The sequence below is a fragment of the Magallana gigas genome, chromosome 8 (genome assembly GCF_963853765.1).
Source record: "Magallana gigas chromosome 8, xbMagGiga1.1, whole genome shotgun sequence".
Taxonomy (NCBI): Eukaryota; Metazoa; Mollusca; class Bivalvia; order Ostreida; family Ostreidae; genus Magallana; species Magallana gigas.
This window is the reverse complement of record NC_088860.1, coordinates 10,611,959-10,635,990: the sequence shown is the minus strand read 5'-3', so window position 1 is coordinate 10,635,990 and position 24,032 is coordinate 10,611,959. Positions and strand designations below refer to the sequence as shown.

General features: G+C 33.2%; 3 protein-coding genes and 2 long non-coding RNA genes across 6 annotated transcripts in view; 3 read left to right on the top strand and 2 right to left on the bottom strand.

Annotated features, from left to right (window-relative positions):
- Positions 1-120: 120 nt before the first annotated feature.
- Positions 121-13,612, top strand: LOC105342304 (cytosol aminopeptidase). Its single transcript, XM_011449211.4, has 14 exons — positions 121-278; positions 6,878-6,996; positions 9,021-9,181; positions 9,494-9,562; positions 9,703-9,814; positions 10,122-10,280; positions 10,609-10,761; positions 11,202-11,326; positions 11,741-11,829; positions 11,986-12,088; positions 12,399-12,478; positions 12,759-12,905; positions 13,209-13,302; positions 13,480-13,612. Exons 1-14 carry the CDS (start codon positions 129-131, stop codon positions 13,539-13,541), a joined length of 1,623 nt encoding a protein of 540 aa, XP_011447513.3. The 5' UTR covers positions 121-128; the 3' UTR covers positions 13,542-13,612.
- On the top strand, positions 1,910-4,712 carry LOC136270732 (uncharacterized). The gene is made up of 2 exons (XR_010708580.1): positions 1,910-2,338; positions 4,038-4,712. It is a non-coding gene; the product is annotated as an uncharacterized lncRNA (long non-coding RNA).
- Positions 13,613-14,512: 900 nt separating the features above from the next.
- LOC117687212 (uncharacterized) lies at positions 14,513-21,419 on the bottom strand. 2 transcript variants are annotated; one of them, XM_066069264.1, is made up of 9 exons: positions 21,008-21,418; positions 19,327-19,571; positions 18,891-19,071; positions 18,596-18,681; positions 18,365-18,502; positions 17,328-17,980; positions 16,664-16,803; positions 16,243-16,427; positions 14,513-15,849 (listed from the first exon to the last, which is right to left on the bottom strand). In XM_066069264.1, the coding sequence occupies exons 1-9, from the start codon at positions 21,247-21,249 to the stop codon at positions 15,047-15,049; spliced, it is 2,673 nt and encodes an 890-aa protein (XP_065925336.1). In that variant the 5' UTR covers positions 21,250-21,418; the 3' UTR covers positions 14,513-15,046. The 2 variants fall into 2 exon arrangements, with proteins under 2 accessions (XP_065925336.1, XP_065925337.1); XM_066069265.1 differs by lacking the exons at positions 18,596-18,681; positions 18,891-19,071 and having other exon boundaries at positions 21,008-21,419.
- Positions 21,420-21,515: 96 nt separating this feature from the next.
- LOC105342303 (uncharacterized) lies at positions 21,516-23,788 on the bottom strand. The gene is made up of 3 exons (XM_066069277.1): positions 23,043-23,788; positions 22,569-22,637; positions 21,516-21,896 (listed from the first exon to the last, which is right to left on the bottom strand). Exons 1-3 carry the CDS (start codon positions 23,092-23,094, stop codon positions 21,760-21,762), a joined length of 258 nt encoding a protein of 85 aa, XP_065925349.1. The 5' UTR covers positions 23,095-23,788; the 3' UTR covers positions 21,516-21,759.
- The window catches only part of LOC136270733 (uncharacterized), a 31,796-nt gene continuing 30,808 nt past the window's right edge, over positions 23,045-24,032 (top strand). The window contains exon 1 of the long non-coding RNA XR_010708581.1: positions 23,045-23,100. This is a non-coding gene — a long non-coding RNA (uncharacterized lncRNA). The remainder of the gene's footprint in view (positions 23,101-24,032) is intronic.

Genomic DNA, 24,032 nt, shown 5'->3' with positions numbered 1-24,032 from the left:
GTTTACGCTTTTATTAAAATTCTTTCCTGTTTTTCATATATGGATTAATAAATGTACGTTCTTAAAGAAGATAAATGCGTCATTATTATAATTAAAATCGAATAATCGTTATTCTAAAAAGGTTCTGCATGAGCTTTCGGTTTTACTTTCATTTTGGAAGCATGGCTGCTTCGATTGTAAAACGAGTCAGTCGAGTGAAAAAATTAAACGTTTCTCATATTTCAGCCAGATATAAATTGTTAACTGGATTCAGACATTTTTCAACATCAAAACAATGGGTATGTGAATATTTTTTGCATCAGCTTCTCTTTACAACAACTGTATGCCAACAGTTGCATCATGCATAAAGTAAGGTCGTTGGTACCCCCTTAAAAAAACTCAAACCCAACGACAGTTAATGATATAAGCTTTGATGTCCATGTTTGTTTCAATAGCCAAAGTAAACGCTAGTACCCCTCTCTCTTCTCTCTCTCTCTCTCTCTCTCTCTCTCTCTCTCTCTCTCTCTCTCTCTCTCTCTCTCTCTCTCCAAACACAAATTTCATTAATAGTCTATATAATGTGGCGTACATAATGTTCCGACTTACGATTTGAACGTGCATTCCTATGTGCAGACATTATGCAATAAATTTTCGCGTCGGACATGATACGATCTTTTCGAATTTTTGATGGACATACGTTTAAACGTTTGGAGATAGTGTGTAAATTTATGTATATTGTTTAATACGATCAATGTAAATTACAAAAGAAAGTGTATACATGCATATAATTCTCATTCTGAAAATAATTTCAGATCAATAAATGGCAAACATAATATTACACAATGGGATAGCAAATATTATATTTAGAAATAATTAATAGAGAGAGTAGTGTGTTCAAAACTGGTGGCGGACATTAGCCCATACATTTTCCAAAAAACAATACTGACATTGTTAGCGATGTGCATGCATTTAATACAATTTCTCTGAACTTTGAAGGCGGCGGACATATGGTAATGACTTTTGGGGGAATATACGGAATTTTTGTAAAGGCGGACATAACGTGATGATTTTTTCGAAAAAGTGGCGCACATTTCGTGATGGCGGAGATAACGTGACGAATTTTTCAAAAAGGTGGCGTACATTACGTGATGGCGGACATAACGTGACGAATTTTAAAAAAAAAGTGGCTGACATTTCGTGATGGCGGACATAACGTGACGATTTTTTCAAAAAAGTGGCGGACATATCGTGACGGCGGACATGACGTGACGGCGGACATAACGTGACTCAACAGTAACAATTAGAGAACAAGTTTGTTTCGGGGTGCTTTTTATAGCATTTTTCTTTCCTGCTAAGAGGAGACCGAGTGATTAAAGCAATGACATTTTTGGGGTAACAATTAAGAAAAAAGATGTGGGGGGAAATTTTTGTGGCATTTTTCTTTATTCCGTTCCCGCTTAGACGGGACCAAGTGCAACAAATAAAAGCTTAAGAGGCTGTCCAAGCAAACATCAGGCGAATATATAAGAAAACGTCGCACATCGATTTTCACGAATTTTTTGTTTTTCCTCTGAAATAGTTTGTTTGTATTCTCTTTTAACCCACAATAATGATGATTTGCTTGAAAAAATAATTTAAGTGGTTATTCGGACGGGAAGATGTATATTTCATTCTCTTATATAAATCATTGAAACCATGTACCAAACTGTGAGCTTTAAAATCCAATACATTGTTATTGGTGAGGGTTTGTATTTTTTATAAATGAGAAAAATATTTTGACTTTTTATTGATAAAATAATATGAGTGGGAAAAGCTTGCGTTGAAAAATTGTAGACAAGTATATTTTGGTAATGTTTGATAATTTCAGTTACCTCCCTTGCCAACTTAAGAAAAAAATAAAAGCAATAAATTTTCAACTATGAATAATTCATATAAAATCAACTTAATTGTTTACGATAAACATAATTTTTTTTAACGCTGAAATAAATTTTTAAAAAATATTCAGTGCGGGTATATTTTCAAAACCAGTGTAAACAAAGATGGCCGCCGCTAACGTCTGTGCACAGCATGCTGCGAGAGTTGATTGTTTTTCGGTGTTTTGGTGATGTTGTCTCGATCTCAAATACCATTGGAAGTTAAATCAGGTCGCCAATAATAGTAAGCATCCCAAACCTTTTATTGAAACTGAGATGAATTACTGTTACCAGACGAATTTCAACAAGTCAGCCAACAAATTATGCAGCTATGGGTACATTGATGTACACATATCAACTCCTCAAAGAAAAAAGCAAGAGGTGTTCACCTGATGACGACAGAGGAATGTTATTTCTTGACAAATGGGTAGTTCCAGAGGGGTCAGGTAAATAATATGCATTGAGAGAGAGAGAGAGAGAGAGAGAGAGAGAGAGCAAGCATTATTTAACGTAGCTCGCGGGTTTGCTGACGTCACAATAGGAATCGACGTAAAGAGTTGACCGTCATAGTAAACTGATAATTTTTTTTTTAAAATGACAAATGAGATATTTAGAAGTATAAAAGAAAATATTTTAAAAAGCTTATATGCGGTTTATGACTGTTTATACAGATTTATAATATCAAGTGCTGAAAATTTAAAGATTTATACATTGTCACATTTTGTTCTATAAAGATAAAGAATGAGTGTGCGTTAGAACTCTTCCATTTAAAGTCATGTTTTAAAATAGAATGTATGCATTAACTTCGCTTTTTTTTTTTTACAATTATAACTTCCGTAATCTGTACTACCGATTAAATTCTTAAATTTCTTTCGGCTTGAGATAACTGTTTTATTCGATTACTTACTTATAATGTCAGTAGTTGCCTGGCATTTTATTTTTGCATTGATTGACTCAGAGTTTCATAAAAACAAAAATAGCAATTTTCTGTATCTTTACAGCCTTACATTAATTGCATTTGATAACATTCACAATAATGTTTAATAAGCATTTACATGTTCTAAAATGTGTTAAACAGCTAGTCTTGTCAATAAATGCATTTCAATTTTGGTGTTCTAAGAAGTAATAAAATGATGACGTCAGGCTAACGTCGTAATGAAAATACAAGGTTTTGAGAAATCTTTTAAATCTTTAAAGTTTTTTTGCCAAAAATTGGCCGAGAACACATACTGATATTTTTTTATGAATTGATTCATAATTATCTCCTCTGTTTTTGTGTTGAGTATGATTAATTTCGTCGGAATCGTTTAAAAGTTTGGAGCATAGTTTTGTAAAGCGTTTCTCGGTTAAAATGTGCATTTTACTATATATTTCATTGAAATGGCGTTGCTTGATTTTATTAATGACACTGTATTTGAAACACAATAACATTATTACCGCGCAGACGAATCTGAAATAAATTTTAGAAATAAAACTATAAAACCTATGGATCACGTGGACAAATTTTCAAGGTAGGTTTTCTCACAAGCAGGTAAACCCGCGAGCTACCTTAATATCAGATGTTTACTTGCACATTTAATTTGTATTAATTGCATTCACATACCATGAATAAATCTTTGTAAAAAGAAAGTACAACAATAACCATAGAGTGTTCCATGTGGTTATATACATGTATTGGGAAAATATCCTACAAAATTTTTAAATAGGATTGTGTTGAGATTTGGAGTACTCTTTTTTCCTTTGATAGGTCAATTTAGTCTTCAATCTTCATCTCTTTAATTTTCGTAATTGAAAAATATTGCTTTGTTAAAAATTGAAAAAAAAAAATGTTATGAAATGACGAGTTTTTATAACATACACAGCAGAAAATATGGGGTGGGTTTTTTATTTTGTTTGCACAGCAATATTATTTAACACAGCAGCTATTGACTTGGCAATCGGTCAGAGTACATATCGGACATGTGAGAAGATATGTAAACAAACAATTTCAAACAACAGTATGATATTAGTTTTGCTAGTGATAATCAGAATGTGAAATGGAATTTCTGTATGTGTTCCACAATTTTTATTATCAATTTTAAGATCTTAACACTTGAAGGTACATGAATTTGTTTTATTATGTGTTTCTCTATTTTTTTTTTTTAGAGAAGTGCAAATGAAATATTCTTCTGGAAAACACTGTCCTTCTATATTTAAACTTGGATAAAACATAGAAAAAAACCTACAAGATTGCTGAAAGAAAAAAAACCCATCAAGTTGCTTGGCATGATGGATCTGGATGACTTTTACAGCATCTAATATCATGGGTAAAAATGATATTCCTGCATATGAAACAGTGAAAGTGTGCAGAATAAGAAAGAAGATCAAGAAGGGGGTTCATGGATTATGTGAAGCAGTAATTTGAAAGGATATATTTAGGTGGCAGAGAAACTAACTAGATTTGCAAGTCATTATATAAATGGCCACATTCATTTAAATTAACCAATGTTTTCCTAAGGAGTGGTTGAATTTCCAGAAGATATCACTTGGAATTTGTTTTTCTCAATTTAATCATCTGCACATTTTTCTTCAATGAATAAAGGATGCAAACAAGACTAAAATAAGATGCTTTGAAGTTTGTCGGATTGATCACATGAGAGAGAGAGAGAGAGAGAGAGAGAGAGAGAGAGAGAGAGAGAGAGAGAGAGAGAGAGAGAGAGAGAGAGAGAGAGAGAGAAAAGAGAGAGAGAAAAGTTGAATGAACTTGTCTTCATGCATCATGCACTGTATGTACATGTTATCTTTTAGCATTTTAATGCTCAATAAATTGTTAAATTGTTATCTTGCATGAGTTTATTCTCTGTTTATTTATTCCAAATTGCTACTGCACACTTTCTTAGATAACTAATTTAATTTTAATGTTATTATTTGTTTGATATCTTCATCTATTATGGTTGTTTGTCATACTATGAAAGTAACTTATACTAGCCTAGTTAAAGAGATTTCAATATCTTGAGTAAATAACTAAATATAATTAAATATATTAATTAGTACAACAGTATCCACTGTTAACATGCAAATACATGTACTGACATCACTTAGCATTAACAATATTATAAAATAACACTGTCCAAGTAAATTGTCCAAACATAGCATTGATACATGTAAATGAAATGTATTCTTTCACTCTTATGCATTGCTTATTTATTCAAATATGTACAACATGCTTGAAAGTTAGTCAGCTGAGTAATTTAGAAATACATTTTTAAAAAGAGGAAAATACAGTTTAAAAGAGGCATACTGATTCTTATGTGGCCATGGATTTGATTTGGGAATAGGGTTTAAAGGGGGGGGGGGTGTTTCAAAGCATACTGTCCCATGTATATTTTAGCTGCTCATCATACATGGATTATAAAATGGATTAGTATGGGGGATCCAAAAATGGGGGAGGGAGGGGGGGGGGGGTTGTGATGTCTGACTTTTCTGCTAGATTCATTGTGGAATTAGTCTGACTTAATAATTGTTGTATACTAGTCTGTTTATGTTAATTTTTACCCAAAAGTTAAACACCTGCCTAGAATTTACAAAAGCTACCCGACTGAAAGTATAGGTCACATTTCTTAGTTCTCATTCCAAAACAGTTGTATGCATTCATTTTGAAACTTTGGATTGAAGAAGTTGCTAATGGTACTTATATAGAGATAATAACGAATTCAAATGTCACTACTAAGAAGAATATGATATATTTATGTGTATTTGTACATTATGGAATTGTTATAAAAAAACAACAACAAAAACACCTCAAATTCAGTAGTACCAATGATGAATTGGATTTGACCTTTTCGCACAATTTGATAAAAAAAACTTCTTTATTTAAGCTAATACCGCTTCAATATTATTATCCCACCAAGTTTATTACCAGTTTAAGAAGAACATTTTAGTTAATACTTATTGAAAACACACAAATACATTGAATTTGAAATATACATTCAGTTTTACACTGCATTCCTTAATCAGTGATTAACACATTTTGAATCCTTATTCTCAAATTTATGTACTTTATGAAATACTGAAAACCCTTAAAATAATTTGAATGTATATTAGACCATCCAAATAGTGAAATGTTCAGCTAATTTACTTCAGTTGTAAATAGTTTTCGCAGACTTAAACTCAGTTTTCAACATTTTTGTCAAAATGACCTTTTTGCACTTAAAATTATGAAAAATGTTGGTTTTTGATGAGTGATCAATATTTCTTTCGTCATAAAGCATTTCCTATTATAAAGATATAAGCAAGCATTAAATTATAGTCAATATTTTTGACATGAACTCTGTCATTCACTGTCTTTTAACAATAATAATAGCACGTTATGCATGGAAAAACTTCATTTTCAATGTTAAAAATGGGTAATTTTGTGCAACTGCTTCTATGAGACCGATGCTGTTCCCACTGAATTTATTTTTGTTTCTCAAAATTTCATATCTCAGGTTTATAAAGATGCCTCATTTTTTCCTTTCATGAAAATGTATTGGATTTTATAAAAATTTCAAATTAACATTAAAATACAAGAATTTTTGTTTTCAAAATATGCATCAACTTTGATAAGGCATATATTTTTGTTTGAAATATATTTATACTTTAAAAGCAGTCTAAGTTAAAGAGTTAGGTGTGTTTAAACTAAATAATATAATTTTTAAAAAGGTTTAATAGAATTAAGTAGTTTTACAACAATATTTTTACAACTTCTGTGACCTTTTTGCACTAAACATGTTCCAAATTCAAAAATAGACATTTTTCTGCCTAAATAGGCATACAATGAACTTTTTCTTTCACATGTATAACAATCATGTTAAAATGAAGTGATACACAAAAATTAATTGAAATCCAAGACATAGCATGTGCAAAGCCCTGCCTGAATTTTGCTTGGACAGCCTCTTTAAAATTGAACACAAAAAAATATAAAACAGCAATTAACTTGGAAAAATCAGAATGATGTATTTTTGCAGAATAAAGCACTAGTGTTAGGCGTGTATGAGAATGAATCTACAGACTCCATTGATTTTACTGGAACAGCAAGAAAATTTGATGAAAAGGCAGATGGAAAAATTTCACAGCTGTTGCTAACGTAAGTTAAGTTCTTGTTTAAAGTAAATCTAACACATATGTTGAAATATGTGGAAGCAATATAATAACAATTTCAGAGTACTGTAATGCAGCAGACTGGTGAAGCAATATTTAAAAAGGGGAATAATTTAAGTTCCCCTTTTTAGCTCACCTGAACCAAAGGCTCAAGTGAGCTTTTCTGATCACAATTTGTCAGTTGTCGTCGTTCGCATCGTTGTCGTTGTTGTAAACTTTTCACATTTTTTTTCATCTTCTTTCAAGAACTGCTGGGCAGATTTCAACCAAATTTAGCACAAAGCACCACTTGGTGAAAGGGATTCAAGTTTGTTCAAATGAAGGGCCACGCCCTCTTTAAAGGGGAAATAATTGAGAATTATTGAAAATTTGTTGGTATTTTTCAAAAATCTTCTTCTCAAAAACTATTTGGCCTGAAAAGCTTAAACTTGTGTGGAGGCATTCTCATGTAGTGTAGATTCAAGTTTGTTCAAATCATGGTTCCCGGGGGTTGTGAGGGGCCAAAAGAGGGGGATCAAGTTTTACATAGGAATATATAGAGAAAATCTTTAAAAATCTTCTTCTAAAAAACTATCAGGCCAGAAAAGCTCAAATTAAAATGGGAGCATCTTCAGATAGCGTAGATTCAAGTTTGTTCAAATCATGGTCCCTGGGGGTACGGTGGGGCCACAATAGGGGGATCAAGTTTTACATTGGAATATATAAAGAAAATTGTTAAAAATCTTCTTCTCAAAAACCATTAGACCAGAAAAGCTCAAATTAAAGTGGAAGCATCCTCAGGTAGTGTAGATTCAAGTTCGTTCAAATCATGGTCCCCGGGGGTAGGGTGGGGCCCCAATAGGGGGGTCATGTTTTACATAGGAATATATAGAGAAAATCTTTAAAAATCTTCTTCTCAAAAACTATTAGGCCAGGAAAGTTCAAATTTAAGTTGAAGCATCCTCAGATAGTGTAGATTCAAGTTTGTTCAATTAATGGTCCCTATGGGTAGGGTGGGGCCACAATAGGGGGATCAAGTTTTACATAGGAATATATAGAGAACATCTTTTAAAATCTTCTTATCAAAAACTATTAGGCCAGGAAAGCTCAAATTAAAATGGAAGCATCCCCAGGTAGCGTAGAAATCATGGTCCCTGTGGGTAGGGTTGGACCACAATAGGGGGATCAAGTTTTACATTGGAATATATAGAGAAAATCTTTAAAAATCTTCTTCTCAAAACAATTAGGCCAGGAAAGCCCAAAATTGAGTGGAAGCATCCCCAGATCGTATAGATTCAAGTTTGTTTAAATGATAGTCCAGGGGTAGGGTGAGGCCACAATGGGGGATGAATTTTTACATAGATATATAGATTAAATCTTTAAAAATCTTCTTTTTAAAGACTATTTGGCCAGAAAAGCTTAAACTTGTGTAGAGGCATCCTCGAGTAGTGTATATTCAAGTTTGCAAAATCACAGTCCCTAGTGGTAGGGCAGGGCCATGATGGCAGTTTGAATTTTTACATAGGAATTTATGGAGAAAATCGAGAAAGTTTTCGGTCCAAAACTCAGTACATAGTGTGAAAGCACAGGTTATGCAGATTTAAGTTTGATGAAACCATGATTCCCTAGAGAAAGTGGGGCACGAAATGGGGGGGGGGGGGTATATAGGAATAGAGAAAAATCTACTTACAGGTACAACAACTAAAGGGGCTTGGTATTTACCAAAGAAGAGGTGGATAAAAATTGGCAGATTTTCATTTTTTTTTTAGCAAGATCTACTGTACTTAGTTGTCAAGATATTTGATACTGTAATGCTAATTTGATCAGAATTAAGGCAATTGTTGTTCAGGTGAGCGATGTGGCCCCTGGGCCTCTTGTTTATTTTAAATTTGATCCAGAAAAATTGGTTATTCCATATTCAAATAAAAGTAATCAGTGCAACAGTAATTTATCTGATTTGACAATGCCTGAAAAACTAACAAATTAAATTATTTTACCATTTCTGAAAATATCTAAATTTTTTTATTACAGAGTAAAGAAGCCACTAAAATGTGGAAAAACAAGGACACTACATGCAGTAGACCCAGAGTTTTCCTCAGTGTTAGTGACCTGCATTGGAAAAAGAGGAGAGGGTTATGATGAACTGGAGACAGTGGACAAAGGGAGAGAATCCATTAGAGCTGCAGTGGCAAGTTAGTCACAAGAATTTGATCGAAAATTAATGTAGAAATCTGCTAAATAATAAACATTTGTAATATGAAAGATTTTTTTTTCCAGGGACAATTGAATTTATGAAGTTAAGACATGTCTTCATTTAGGATATAATGTATTCTGATAATTTTATTTCTTGACATTGATCACATAAGTTTTGAGTACCTTTGACTGATCATTATGACTGATTTACCTAGCAGTATTAAATATGATCAGATAACTGAGTATGAAATTTAATATATTTGAGTATAGAAGTAAAATGTACATTGAAGTTCAAATTTTCAACATTTTAGAAGCAGTTCTACAGTTAAGAGAGCTAGGTGAAAATGAAATTGAAGTAGACTCTTGCGGGGACACTGAAGGTTTGTATAGACATCAATATTTTAGAGAAAAAAAGGACTATTTATGTGCGACCACTTTTGCTGAGCACATTTAAAGAGAATGGGGAAAATTGTATAAATGCGACAAGAAACACTCTACACCTGTAATCTCTATTCCATAGCTTCTGCAGAGGGATGTCATCTAGCGTTGTTCTCTTATGATGACCTGAAGGCCGAGAAAAGTCGAAAGCCAGCAGTCAGGATTTCTTGTGCAACACGATACAGCCAAGACAAGTAAGGAAAGGGTCAACTAAAGAATTACTGGTAACAGTATTCATAGGACTCAATTTTAAAAATTCTAAATTATAGAATTGGTCTAATGTTCGTTAAGATTTTTTATGTCGTCGTCAAACATATAATTAGCACCGTGAGCATATAGCTCTCATGCTTAAATTTCTTCTCTAATGAAGCATGATTCCTACATTTTTGACCTTTTGGTCATTTATGCATTCATCAAACAAAATAACTCTGAATGTGCAATTGAAGCAAAGCAGTACCCAGGACTTGTTGCCTATTATTATTTTGTAATTTAAATGCACAGAAACAGCATGGAAAAAGAATGGAGAAAGGGAGCAATTTTAGCAGAGGGCCAGAATCTCTCAAGGCGACTAATGGAAATGCCAGCTAATCTTCTTACACCCACAAAATTTGCAGAGATCGTCAAAGAACAACTTGCTGACAAGTGTGAAGTTCTGGTCAGGTAATCTTTGTCAAATCAAAAGTCTTGATTAATGGCAAAGGGTATGGCGGTCACCAGCCTCTTCCCACACCGATGACCCCCTCACGTTATCATCCATGCCACCGAGAGATATTAATTTAAGTTGTAGAACTTGTTTATCAATCGTTGTAAAATAAAGTTCAGACAGTTCAGTTCAATAGCCATGAAGACATGTAGAAATCTAACTCAAATTTAACACCCAGGATCACACATATAAAAAAGGGGACGTCAATTGAACTATATTACACATATTACACATTTATAATGTAAACCTTGGAATGTGTTAATTATTTTTTCTTCAATGTTGTAGGGATAAAGACTGGGCGGAATCAATGAAGATGGGATCATTTTTATCAGTAGCTAGAGGATCAGTAGAACCTCCTGTATTCTTGGAAATTGAGTATAAAGGGAGACAATCGGACAGCCCTCTGGCTCTAGTTGGGAAAGGAGTCACTTTTGATACGTAAGACTTAAATATAAAAGTACACGTATTTACATCTTCACATTTATTTTGCAAAACAAATGTGAAGATGTAAAACTCTTGAATTCCAATTACTACAGATAAACAACCTATATGTTGTTTAGCTGTAGTAATTGGAATTCAAGAGTTCAATACTAGTACTATTCATTAGTCTTTTGTAAAAAATAAAATAGCATAATCTTAAAATTACCGTATTGCATGGAGAATTGTTTTCTGTTAATTCCACACATGTAGTTTTGGTTAAAATTAAGAAAAAATACAAGAGAGTACAAGTACTGTTACAAATATATTTAAACTGTTGCAATCTCACAGTACCTATATTACTTCTTAGAAAACAGAGCGACAAAGATTCGTATTAACAGTAGTTTTGAAATTAACATCTTATCTGAACTTGATATGCAAGTACGGCATTTCTTTGACAGTGGAGGAATCTCTATCAAGCCTTCCCAGGGCATGGATGCCATGAGGGGGGACATGGGTGGGGCTGCCTGTGTGGCGGGCAGTCTCCTAAGTGTCAGTAAACTACAGCTACCTGTTCATGTCAAAGGTCAGGCTCCACCTGCTTTATACTTGCAGGGTTGTCTCTAAAAATTGAAGAAGAAGGGAGAAATAAAAAAGTAGAAGGGGATCTGGAGGTCTAGCTTATAGCTAGATTGTGTTTGAAATGCAATAATAGCCGGGTAATTACGTCACATTAGGCGGGGAAATTCCCCGCCTCCCGGGTCTTAGAGACAACCCTGTACTTGTTTATATACAAAAGCATGTAATAAGAGATATATTATAACTTAATGTGCAGTCTTGTTTTGTCAGACACACAATTATTCGGGTACATTATGGTAAATGTACAAAATATGTACATTTCAACGCAGCTCTTTTATAATAGCACTAAATAAACTTATTATTTCATATCATTCCTCATCATAATGTCTTCCTAAATGAAAGAATTAATGTCTGTTGACAGCATTTATACCATTATGTGAGAATATGCCAAGTGGCTCAGCAACTAAGCCTGGGGATGTAGTTACTGCAATGAATGGGAAAACAATACAGGTATCCTCTCTCTCTCTCTCTCTCTCTCTCTCTCTCTCTCTCTCTCTCTTTTGAATATATCAAATAAAAGTATTAGTTGGTTTTTAAATACATGTACATTTAAAGTTAAAATGCAATTGCTATGATTCCACAATATCTACCTTTACCTATATACAGGTAGACAACACTGACGCAGAGGGACGACTTATTCTGGCTGATGCTCTGTGTTATAGTGAACAGTTCAACCCTTCCCTCATCCTAGACATGGCAACTCTAACAGGTAATTATAGACTTTCATTAGACATGAAGTATTCTTCTCATAGAAATGGGAAAAAATGTAAACACAGCTGAAGTAAGTAGTAAGTAAGATTATAAGTAAATAATCAGTCAGTATGAGGCATCTTTAACTAATCAAAAGTAAACCTCGCCGACGCGACATGTCACAGAATGACAACTCGTGGATGGTGGCAACTCATGGATATACTCTGAAATAAAAATCTTTGAACACTTCACAGACATTTTTCCATACTTAGTTTAGACATCTTATTTAAGTATATGTAATGCATACACATTTACTAAAATGTTGACAGGTGCAATAGATGTTGCTCTCGGGGCAGGTGCTGCTGGTGTTTTCACAAACTCAGAAAACATGTGGAACAAACTGCAAAAGGTAATGTCCATCAAACTACCGCAATTTATATTATATCTGGAAATATTTTCTTTGAGTTATTTATTTGCACATGTGTAATTGTATTAGACTTCTGGGTATAGTTATCAACTATTAGATTTTGGGTACTACAATGTTAGCTGATGGGACCAAGAAAAAATGAAATGAAAATGAAAGTGGTTAAGACATCAAACTCATTACATACCACATATCAGGATATCAAAATAGTTTGACTGCACTCTATTTATGCACACATTATTTGTTCATTTGTAATGACATCCAGGCCAGTGTAAGATCTGGGGACAGAGTGTGGAGGATGCCACTGTTCAACCATTACACAAAGAAAATAACAGAATGTCAACTAGCCGACCTTAACAACATTGGAGGGTCAAGGTCGGGTGGAGCTTGTACAGCAGCCGCCTTCCTCAAGGTTAGCAGGGATACTGAAGGTCATTTGTAATGCACATTAATCCTTTGCTTTATCAGAAAGCCTTTGATATTTATTGATAAATGCATAGAAATTTATCTTGTAATTAAAATCTAATTCAGTGCAAAATACTAGTATACTATTTTGGTTTAACTGAAGGTTTGTAATGAAACTTTGGTTATCTAAAATGCATTTTTGTATACTTTGTTTTATCAGAAAGCCTTATAATTGATAAATGCTTAAAAGTTTTTCGTCTGAATGTACTGCTAATAAAAATCTTATTCAATGTCTATACTTATTTGGCAGGAATTTGTAAACAACAAAAACTGGCTACATTTAGACATAGCTGGTGTAATGTCCAACAGTGGAGATGTAGCGTATCTAGGGAAGGGCATGTCAGGTATGGAACAGACTTAAGTACATAGCTGTTTGGGATTATGGTGTTGTTTTGTCTTTATTTTGGAATAGACACTACTTTTTTTTAACAACAATAATTTTTGGGAGGTAATTTTAAAGAGTTTTGGCAGAAGTAATCTTTCTGATATGGATAAATGAAGTCTCTTTTCATTTTTTGCAGGACGACCAACTAGAACTGTGATAGAATTAATCAACCTGATGAGTAAAGAAACCAAGAATTAATAAAATTATATTTCTATAGATGTCAGTTGTATTTAATTGTGTGATTCAAAGATGAACTTTGAGTTGTATCATGATATAGTTCATGTGTGTCAAAAATAAAAAATAATAATGATGCCTCTCAAAGTTTTATCTTAGTTTTAGACTGTATTAATCTCCTTCAGAAGGAGAGCTCTATATATAGCCCCTTTCACAGTTGGCGCAAGTGCAGGAGCGACAAAATAGTCTTGCGACCGAAAAAAATAGATATGGTTCGTAAACTGTTGCCAAAATAATTGCATTTGAAAAATTACTCATACGAAACTCGCACGGTTGAGAGCGACCGTTGTGCGATGTAAACGCATTGTATAATGCAATTACTAGTAATCGTGCATCTGGATGCGACTGCTGTACAGTATAAGCGAGTGTTGAAAGATTATGCAATAGGATCGCACGAATGACAAGATGATCGGACGATTGAACGTGCACCAATGCGATAGGACGTGCGGCGCTCCCGTAAGCCAAAACCGTAAGTAGACGTGAAAATGTCACGGGGCGAAAATAACACTGTATCCAGTAAATACATGTACTAGTGGTAAAGAATGAAAACTGAACCCGATAAGTCTTGCAATGTCCGCAAGACGTTGCAAGATACATGAAACACGTTGGGCAACAGTTTCGTGGTCGCACAACAGACGCTCTCAACCGCTGCAATTTATCTTACGTTTTAAAAAGTCGTGCATCTCTCTTGCGAGTACACAAAACGTTGTAAAATGTTCGCAGTAATGTTTGTGCGTTGCATTTCAGAAATTTAGATCGCATTCGTCGCGTCTGAATAGTATTTTGATTGCCATACTTGATGCAACCACAAAAACGAATGCGAGAGCTCGTGCAACGTATTCGATAGCTCGCGCGAAGCCGAAAAATTCCGATCGCAAAGTGTTGTGAAGTGCTCACGCGCCACTTGTGAAAGGGGTTTAAAAATATAGGAAAACTATATAAAGTTAACAGGATTCAAAATCAAAAATCCAATGAAAAAATACAAACAGGAGCAGAGCAACATGTAACACAGATCTCTACAAAAGTTACAACAATAGTACATCTTATAAATATCAATATTAAAGCTCTAATACATGATTTAATATGTAATTATCATAATTACATCTTATCATCATAAGCTATACTCAGGTTGTACACTAAACATTACATGTAAGATTACATTTTAGTGGACAATTAAATTCACATATGGAAAATGCAAAATTACTAAACTGCCTCTTATAAACTAAAATCAGATTCAATCCCTTTTCTAGCAATAATACAAACATCAAAATATGCATGTATTTATCTAGAATATCAAATTTCTACGATATGTCATTGGTAAATGTTGATGACGTCTAAAGTCTTACTGTGACATAGACAAGATCTATGATATAAACTAATTTGTTTATAAACACATTATAAATAATATAAAATATGAAATTGAATCAATTTTACTTCTGACATGGCACTAATTAAACAATACACAAAATCTAACTCTCATTTAATGACAAAAAAAATGAGCTCACTGCTTCAATAACTTTGTTAGACTTAGTCACCCTAACAGAACCATTGCTGCACACTTCAGTAAACAATACTCGAATACCATTATCGTCTCTTGAGTGAGCTAGTTTCAAACTATCAAAATTCAACGCACTTCCAGCTATTTTTTTCGCCATACAAAGACTCAACACTTTTTTCTCAACAAGAATCTGTAGGGAAGGAAAATTTTTATCTACTTCCTTTTGGTATAACAAAGCATTTAATGCATAACAAATTGAAAATGTAGCATTCTTGTATTTTCCATCAGATAGATCCACCTTGTCTACTAACTTTTGCAATGCTAAAATATCTTCTAGAGCATCGTGCGCTCCATATGTACAACCAAGAAGTCTTGCTACAAGACTCTGCTGACTGTATGAGGTTAAGTTTGGATGCGATATCCGAAATAATAGCTTGGTATCTAAGAATCCGTTCACCTTACTTGAAAACTTGGACAACAAAGAACAGGATTCAAGGGCTCTAAAAAGCACTGGACAATCGAAACTCTTAATATTGTGACCAACTAAGATGACCCCACTATTGTACTTTTCAAGAAATTTCAGAAAAGAATCCAAAGCAGCTATCAGAGAAATAGCATTCACTTCTTTCTGTAGGTGGTAGAGTTTTCCATTCCTTACGACCAGACCTGTTATCTCTGAAGCTGAGGGTGTTATGGGTCTCTTAGGGGTGACATAGGCTGAAAATTTATCCTCACCATGAACAGCTGCTAGCTGAATGATATGAGAAGTGCGAGCTAAAAAAAAAATTAAAACATATTCAATGTTAGACTTTGTACAATAATCATCATACATGTATTATATTATTACAAGAGGCTTGGGGACCTAAACTGTCACCTGGCTAAAATGCAGATCTGAGAATTTAAAGGTTAATTAAAATGGCATATATGTTCAAAATGCATATAATTTTTTTTAGTTTAATCAATTAAAGGATTTCCTGTGACAAGTCAACAAGCTATTTATAAAACACACCTAAAAATAATTAGGCATTTTCAATATTCTGACATAGGCTAGTTATTTCATATAATGGTGCTATCTTATAGACTGAATTTGACATGTTTTATACAAATTAACATTTTACAAATAAATTCTTAGCATAAAATTATAATAGTATTTATGTATGACTATACCTAGTCCTGTAGTTTCCAAATCAAATAGAACTATAGCATGATCCTCAACAACTACCGTTTCCATCTGAGGTTTTACATTTGGGCCTGGAATTTCTGCAGTGGAAATAGAATGGTGAGGAGCTAAGCCTATGCCAGGCTTATAAGTAGAGCCCTCCTGAATTTCTTTGCTTGCAGTGCTCTGGGATCTTAATGAAGAAAGCAGACTTATTAGTATACATGTATATATATTTTCATTTGAAAATATATTATGTGCCTTTATATAATATACTGGTAATTAACCTATAGAACAGCAAAAGCATTCATTTCTAACAATAGTAATTAATAAACAGCAATGTTCAGGCTTTATGTATATCTCAAGGGAAATAGAGTAGTTCATATGCATATATATGTATGCATATTTTAGTTAATTGATATCACGTACCTCCTAGCCTTTAGCTCAAGACGTCTTCGCTTTGCTTCCTTGGATTTGGCAATGGCCTTCCTCTTCCTAGATTGTGACTCTCTGATGGAGCATAGCCTTTTTGTGAACTTTCCAGGAGATAATCCATTTTTTTTGTTAACCTGTTTAACAGAATTAATATTTTTAATTCATTAAAATAAAACTGATAGCAATACTAGCATCATAAATAATTGTAGAGAATGAAATGATGATACATGCACATATATATTATGAAATGTTACTTTATAACTTTAACATTATACATGTATATTTACATTTGCAAATATATTTCCTTATATGAACCTACAGAAGAGCGTAAACATTTGGTGTAAACTTTTTCATGACGTCACAATGATAATGTCATGCGCTTATCCCTTGCATTATTGTAAGTATTAAAAACATGGTTATTTTAATGATTCTGAATAGTTTGCCTTTTACACACAAAAATATAGGTAATAAAGAGCAATGTTAAAAAGTTCACCTGGATATGAATTTGATTGTCTACTGAGAATTTTTAAGCCCTTTGAACTTCACAGGATTTGATCTTGTGACCAACCAAGTTCATATCCTGGTGAACTTTTTAACATTGCTCATTATTTCTTAATTGAACTTTCTCTACATTGTCTAAATTTGAATATATACTTACTGCAATGAGGTAAGAATCTCCTGAATTTTTTTCTGCCACAGTTGCTGCTACCCTGTAATTCAAACTAGCTGAGCCACTAAAATGATGGTTTTTTGGAGCTTTCAATGACACAGACCTGTTGAAAGACTCATTTGGTTGAGTGCTTCCCAGTCTTGACAGCTTATAGCTATTCTGCTTCCACTGGTTGCATAACATGTGAAGAGAATCTTGCAGCTGTGAATCTTTTAGTGGCTTCCCATACGGCAGAGAGGAGTATCTTTGCTGCGGATCATTGATATGGGGACACCAGGAATCACTGCAAAACTCATGATTTCCAAAAGGGTGTTGCCAGAGAGCATCAAGCGCCTTTTCTATTCCATTTGGATTCCCTTGGTTTTGAGCAAGAAGATAATTGAAGCATTTCAGAAGATATTGGATGATTCGTGTAGACAAAGACTTGTGCTTTTTCTTTAAATCATAAAGGCAAGAGGAAAAATTTTTCCTTATGTGGTTTCTGTCACTTTTCTTTTGAATGGCCGGATTCACATTTTGTCTAAGTCGTGAGATGGTGGTAGTGTCGTCATCTGCTATGATTGTGGACACCTTAACGCCTTCATCCATTTTTTTCTTCACCATACTGACCACCATACTCTGCTCCATAGATTTTGAACTTCCTAATAGTACAAGAAATTTCATGTGCACAATTTAGGAAATGAGATTTGATCTACAATTATCTATGCACATTGTTATAGTTGAGCAGTTTTCATCAAAGTCAAGTATTTTTAGTAATATCTATGTACAAAACATCTTGGTGACTATTTATTTTAAATTATTATTCTGGCAAAATCCTTATAAGTGAACTCGGAATCCCAAGTTTTATATATATTATATATATACAGTTATATACATCTTATATTTTTTATAAACTATCATGATGTAAGATATATTTGAGGCTATAATCTAAATGCCAGAACCACACATACGTGTCACTGAATACTGCTGACCCTTAAAATTATATTACTTGACATACTTTGATATGGTTTTAAGACAGTACACACCTTGCCAATTTTGTCTACAGTCATGATCCTTTGCCTCTTTCTTATTCCTCTCAGCACTTTGACATATTCTGCAAACCTTACTGCGAACCTCATAGCCAAGAACTTTCCCAGTTTGTGCACCAATCATCGAACAATGTCCTATTATTAGAAACAAGATAATGAAAAGGGGTTGCATGCAAAAAACAAATGTATTTTGACATTACATATATCGTCAATTCATTAAATGCTTACCTGAGAGACTATCAAATGAGCGCCCACTGCCTCTCTTCTGCCACCCAGCATCTACACTCACAGTTAATTCTTCTGCTCCTTCATTTCTGTGAAAGAAAAGAAAGCCAAGTAAAATAAAACAGCCTAAGAATTAATGTTACTATTTCTCTATTTTAAATTGTACATGTTCTGTACAATTATAATTTGTGGAAATATACAGGTCTATAATTATATATTTCCTGTAAATGTTGCACTGCATTATTTTATAAACTGGAAGTACAATTAAATTCATTTAAAATTATAATTTAATACATACTCAGCTGTTGCATGGATTTCATCTTGTAAAACATTTTGAATAGTGTCTTCTGCAACTTTTTCGATGGCTGACCCTGTCTCCATCTGTCTTTTCTGAATGGTCTTTGAACTTATGGCAGGGATGTTCAATGTTGTTAAGAGGCCATTAATCTGGGCTGGGCCAATTCCAGTATGAATCATTCCTATTGAATATTTTTTTTTAAAAATTAAGAAAAATTCACAAATGTATAATTTAAAGACATAAATTTATTCTTTTCATCCTACTGGAATTCATAGCCATTTATAATGGAATATCAACTCAGCTACTTGTGATCAAAATAAAGATATCATTTCATAAAAGATATGATTTTATATTTGTTTAAATATTTTATCTGCATGCACATTGTAAGTATCAGTATATATCCACTTGTTAAACTTAATAGTGATTTTGTTTATACCTGTGGCTAACTTGGTGTTAGCATCCCAAATGCGACCATGGCGTTTTCCCGTTGGAATGACATTCACATGACCACACCATAAATTCCGACATCTAACCTGGAGAAAGCTTCCTAGGCCACAATCACGTATGCCTTGGGTGTGAGACAACTGCAGTGGAAGTCCGCATTCTTTGCATCCAGCTAATCCATCAGCCAGAACCCCAAGCTCAACCACTCGTCTCCCTTCCCTCCATGATGTGTCATATCTAAATATATATATATATATATATATATATATATATATATATATATATATATATATATATATATATATATATATATATATATATATATATATATATATATATATATATATATATATATATATTATACATTTAACTAATAGTAAGTTACACACATGCAGATATATAATATTATACATGTAAATATATAACTATGTGCACATTTATGCTGATTTTTGGTATGATATACTTGTAGCTGTACTTGGAAAAAAACTTAGTCAGTTTAGGGAATGTGCTATATGAAACAGTATAATTATATCCTTTTTTTTTTTTATTTGAGTCATATCAATTGAGTGATCAAAATGTGCATGCATGGTTACACAAGGTCTTATTCAATTTACACATAAAATTTTACACATTTAATTTTTCTTTTAGAAAATTGAACTTGCTATATTACAATCAGCTCAATATTATGTATTCAGACATACATGTAAATTGTTTATAGAAATTAGACCAACCTGTGAATGATTTTTAAAATATTTAAGTGATACCGATTAACTCATCACTTTTTGTTTTTTTTAATTTCTAAATTTCATGTAAGCATAAACATAATACATGTAACTGCATCTAATGGAGCGCCGTTCTCTCTCTGTCGAGACTCTCTCTCTCTCTCTCTCCTCTCTCTCTTTTTTCTGAGACTGGCCTCTCTCTGACATGTTCCTATATGGTTTTAATTTCTAAATATATATTCAAAGCATATAACTTTCTAGTATTTATAATGTCCGACTTTAAATTTCAACAAACTAGTCAGCTCTAAGTTTTAGTAAATGCACTTCTTTACAACATACACTCTTACCTAGTGCCAAATGTATGTCATTTTTTTTTCTTTTCATTGAAAACGTTTTGAATTGTTAAAAAATAATCCCTTGATCTAATTTGAAAAGACTTGGATTGAATGATTGATACATTCATAATTTCTCTAGCTTTTTTTGCATCATAATTTAAATATTTATCCATGCATTGTTACCTTCAGTTCTTGAGATCAGATATTCACAATCCAAAGTAAGATTTTTTGGCTTGTATATTGCAAAATATATGTAGTAGAGCATTTAAAAAATATCTTTGTGTTATGTTATACTTGGGAATATTAAATTTTACAGATGACTTGCCAAAAAACTATTTCAATGCATGTCAAAAATTGCACATTAAATCTTTATTTAACCAATTGAATTTCTTCAAAATTTGACCCCCCCCAAAAAACAACAAAAACCCTTTTAAATATATTTCTTATTTAGGCCAAAAAGAAAAGTTGACATACTTTTGGCACGTTAGTGTACTTTTATTATCAGTTTATTAGCTATCACTTTTTCATAGTACAAACGGTACATAGTTATCATGAACATGATAATTCAAGGAAACCTCCCCCGCTGACAAAAATTGGACAATTTTCTTGTGCTTACCCTGAATTTTCTGCATTAATTATGACATTACACCCTGCTGGTCTGGGCACCTCGATCTGATGATATACAGAATCAACGTTAGGTTCGTTTGTGTCTTCGTAAGAAGTTTGAGACCGGTCTGTCCTGGAATAGGAATGGTCCTCTGGCTCTTGGAGACGTTTCCATCTACATTTCAGTGTTTCTGTTACCTTCTTGTATTTTTCGTTTTGTTTACAAAACCCCTGCCGTTTCCATCTCGCCATTTATATTTGACAGACGACTGTTTATATTGGCCGCGAAATTTACGGCATGTCGTAAACAGCGACTGAGTGTTTTCAGATTGAACAGATATGAATATAAATATTCAGCTAAATGTAATATTTGAACAATAACACTAATATAACTTTATTTGTACAATATTTAATAAACTGCGACTCTATGGTTTTACAACATTAAATTCTACGGCGACCCGTTTGTGTCAACTAAAACGCTGAGTAAACGTAATCCTTAAAAAACAGTCTTTTTTCAAATATGCCAGCAAATACACTGTCAAATTATATCGCAATATATAAACATTTTTTATGATTGAAAACCAGCGAAAATTGGCCACAACGTCATAAAAATGATTCCAAAGTGATTATTCCTTTTTTTGGCAGAAGAGATTAAGATTATTATAGATGGAAGTTCGTAGCCATCTAGTTTGGATTAAAGATTACTTAGAATGTCCTTTCCTATTATCATGTCTTATCTCGTTTAAAAAAGTGTGAATTGCGTCACTCACGCTGACAGAAGCCGCAGTAGAAGGGGCACCTGGCTTTGGCCCAGGGGTAGTAGATGCTGTCCTTGTCACAGATCTTTGTGGACGAGTAAAGCAAACAGTCCACGTCCGGGGCGTCCCGGCATTCTACAGCTATATAACGTACAATTTATCATCTACACTATTAGTCCGAAATATCTGACGTTTTTCTGGCTTTTTTAACGATTTTGATATTTACTTGCCAGTAGTAAATGATTGTGGCCAGGAAAACTGGCAAGTAAATATCAAAATCGTTAAAAAAGCCAGAAAAACGTCAGATATTTCGGACTACTACACTATGAGCAATTGATCATCTACAATGTATGTACACTCAATACATGATTATTAACTATATATTATATATGTTAATATGTGTGTCTATCTATCTATCTATCTATCTATCTATCTATCTATCTATCTATCTATCTATATATCTATCTATCTATCTATCTATCTACATGTATCTATCTATCTATATAGATACACACACACACACACACACACACACACACACACACACACACACACAAATCGAGAGTGAAGAACTTAGTACATGTACTTTTGATTAGTCAGTACTTCAAAAAACAAAATAACTTTACAACTTTACAGTAACACTGCAGGCCAATGCGTATTAACGACAGTTAAATTTACAAAAATAGTCAAGAATTGAATATTAAATAAAAGTGATAATGACCAAAATCAAACCAAATACATTTATATATATTTTGTTATATTTGGTCCATTGGTGAACCCTCAGCTACAATTTGAGATGGAGACAATATATACCATTTACCGATTCAGTGGAGGTTACAGTTACCATAGTAACATCTTCCATCACCTTAGCCACATCTCCATCTGTAAAAGAGAGTATAACTATTGACCGAAACAAGATCGAAAAAATGGAGTACATCTAAGTTGCAAGACTAATTCACAGTGTTGTGCATGCTATTGGAATATCATTTTCATTTAAAAATTTTGGAACCCGCATTTTTTTTTCGATTTTAAAAACTTTGTATAGGATATAATAATCCACATAATTTTAAAAAATGATTGCGAAAATTGCCCAAAAAAAATAATCGCGAGTTAAAAAAAAGCTCGAATATAACGGTAATGGACCACGATTTTAACTTTAAAAGATAATCTGAACCCCATTATATTTGCATTGTGCCAAAGTTGAAAATTTTTATTTATGTGAATAAATTAATTAATTTTAAAAATGTATCCGAAGATTCCACGTGTAGGTTAAAAAAAAAAACTTACCTGTGCAGTGCACGAGGAGTGCAATCAATATGGGGAACAGGTGCGCTGCCATTGTAAGGTGAGTATATTTGGCCTTAGTAAGTCAAACAAACATGCAATGTCACACAGTGTCTTATCAACAATTCCAGCTATCTGCCTCCAGAGAAAGTCTGATAAGACGGACAAGGTTCTGTGACCTATCCACTCTGTCTGTACTATCGGTTCATAATCCATGCGACTTATCATAAAATTGTAAAATTTATAAATAAGCTTTACCTGAAAAGCTATTGAATTTGAGTTACAGGACTCCAAATATAAAGCAACTAAAGACTACTAACATTTTTTGAAACAAAATATCTTATTATCTTTAAGACAAAATTAGCACAAAATTAATACCAATATATGATTGACATAGTTGGCAAAGGTCCATTGAACAGTTCAACATTATAATGGCATGTTTAAATATATATTCCTAGTATCATTACACATGGGTTGTATATAAGGTATAAATGTATAAATTACATTATCATAGTTTGAGAAACATGTTTATACATAACAATGAAAAAGAAAAGTTTTATCCTCAACTACGCCAGCATTATAAGCATTAAAATGTATAACATTCACTGAGGAATCATTTGTATCAGTGCCCGGGTCAATTTTTTTGGAAGCATAATCGGGATAATTTTCAGAAACATAAAACATATGATTGTATGTAAGTTGGTGGGGATGTAAATTCGTGGGCCAGGGTTACCCACGGATTTAAAGAGTCACGAGCACCCTCCTCCCCCCCCCCCCCCCCCCCCGAACAATGATGATTCCTTCATTTCGCCTACGTTGACAGTGGGCGAATTTAAGACTTGTGAATTCCAATATCTCAAAAGTTCTCTCTTTAAACTCAGCTGTGTCTGGGTGTATTCTAGACGGGGCTCCTTTTTTCTCAATATTCGATAAAATCTAAACGTGTTGAATTGAACTTTTGACTTGGGGTTTGTAATGTATGTCATTTGACAT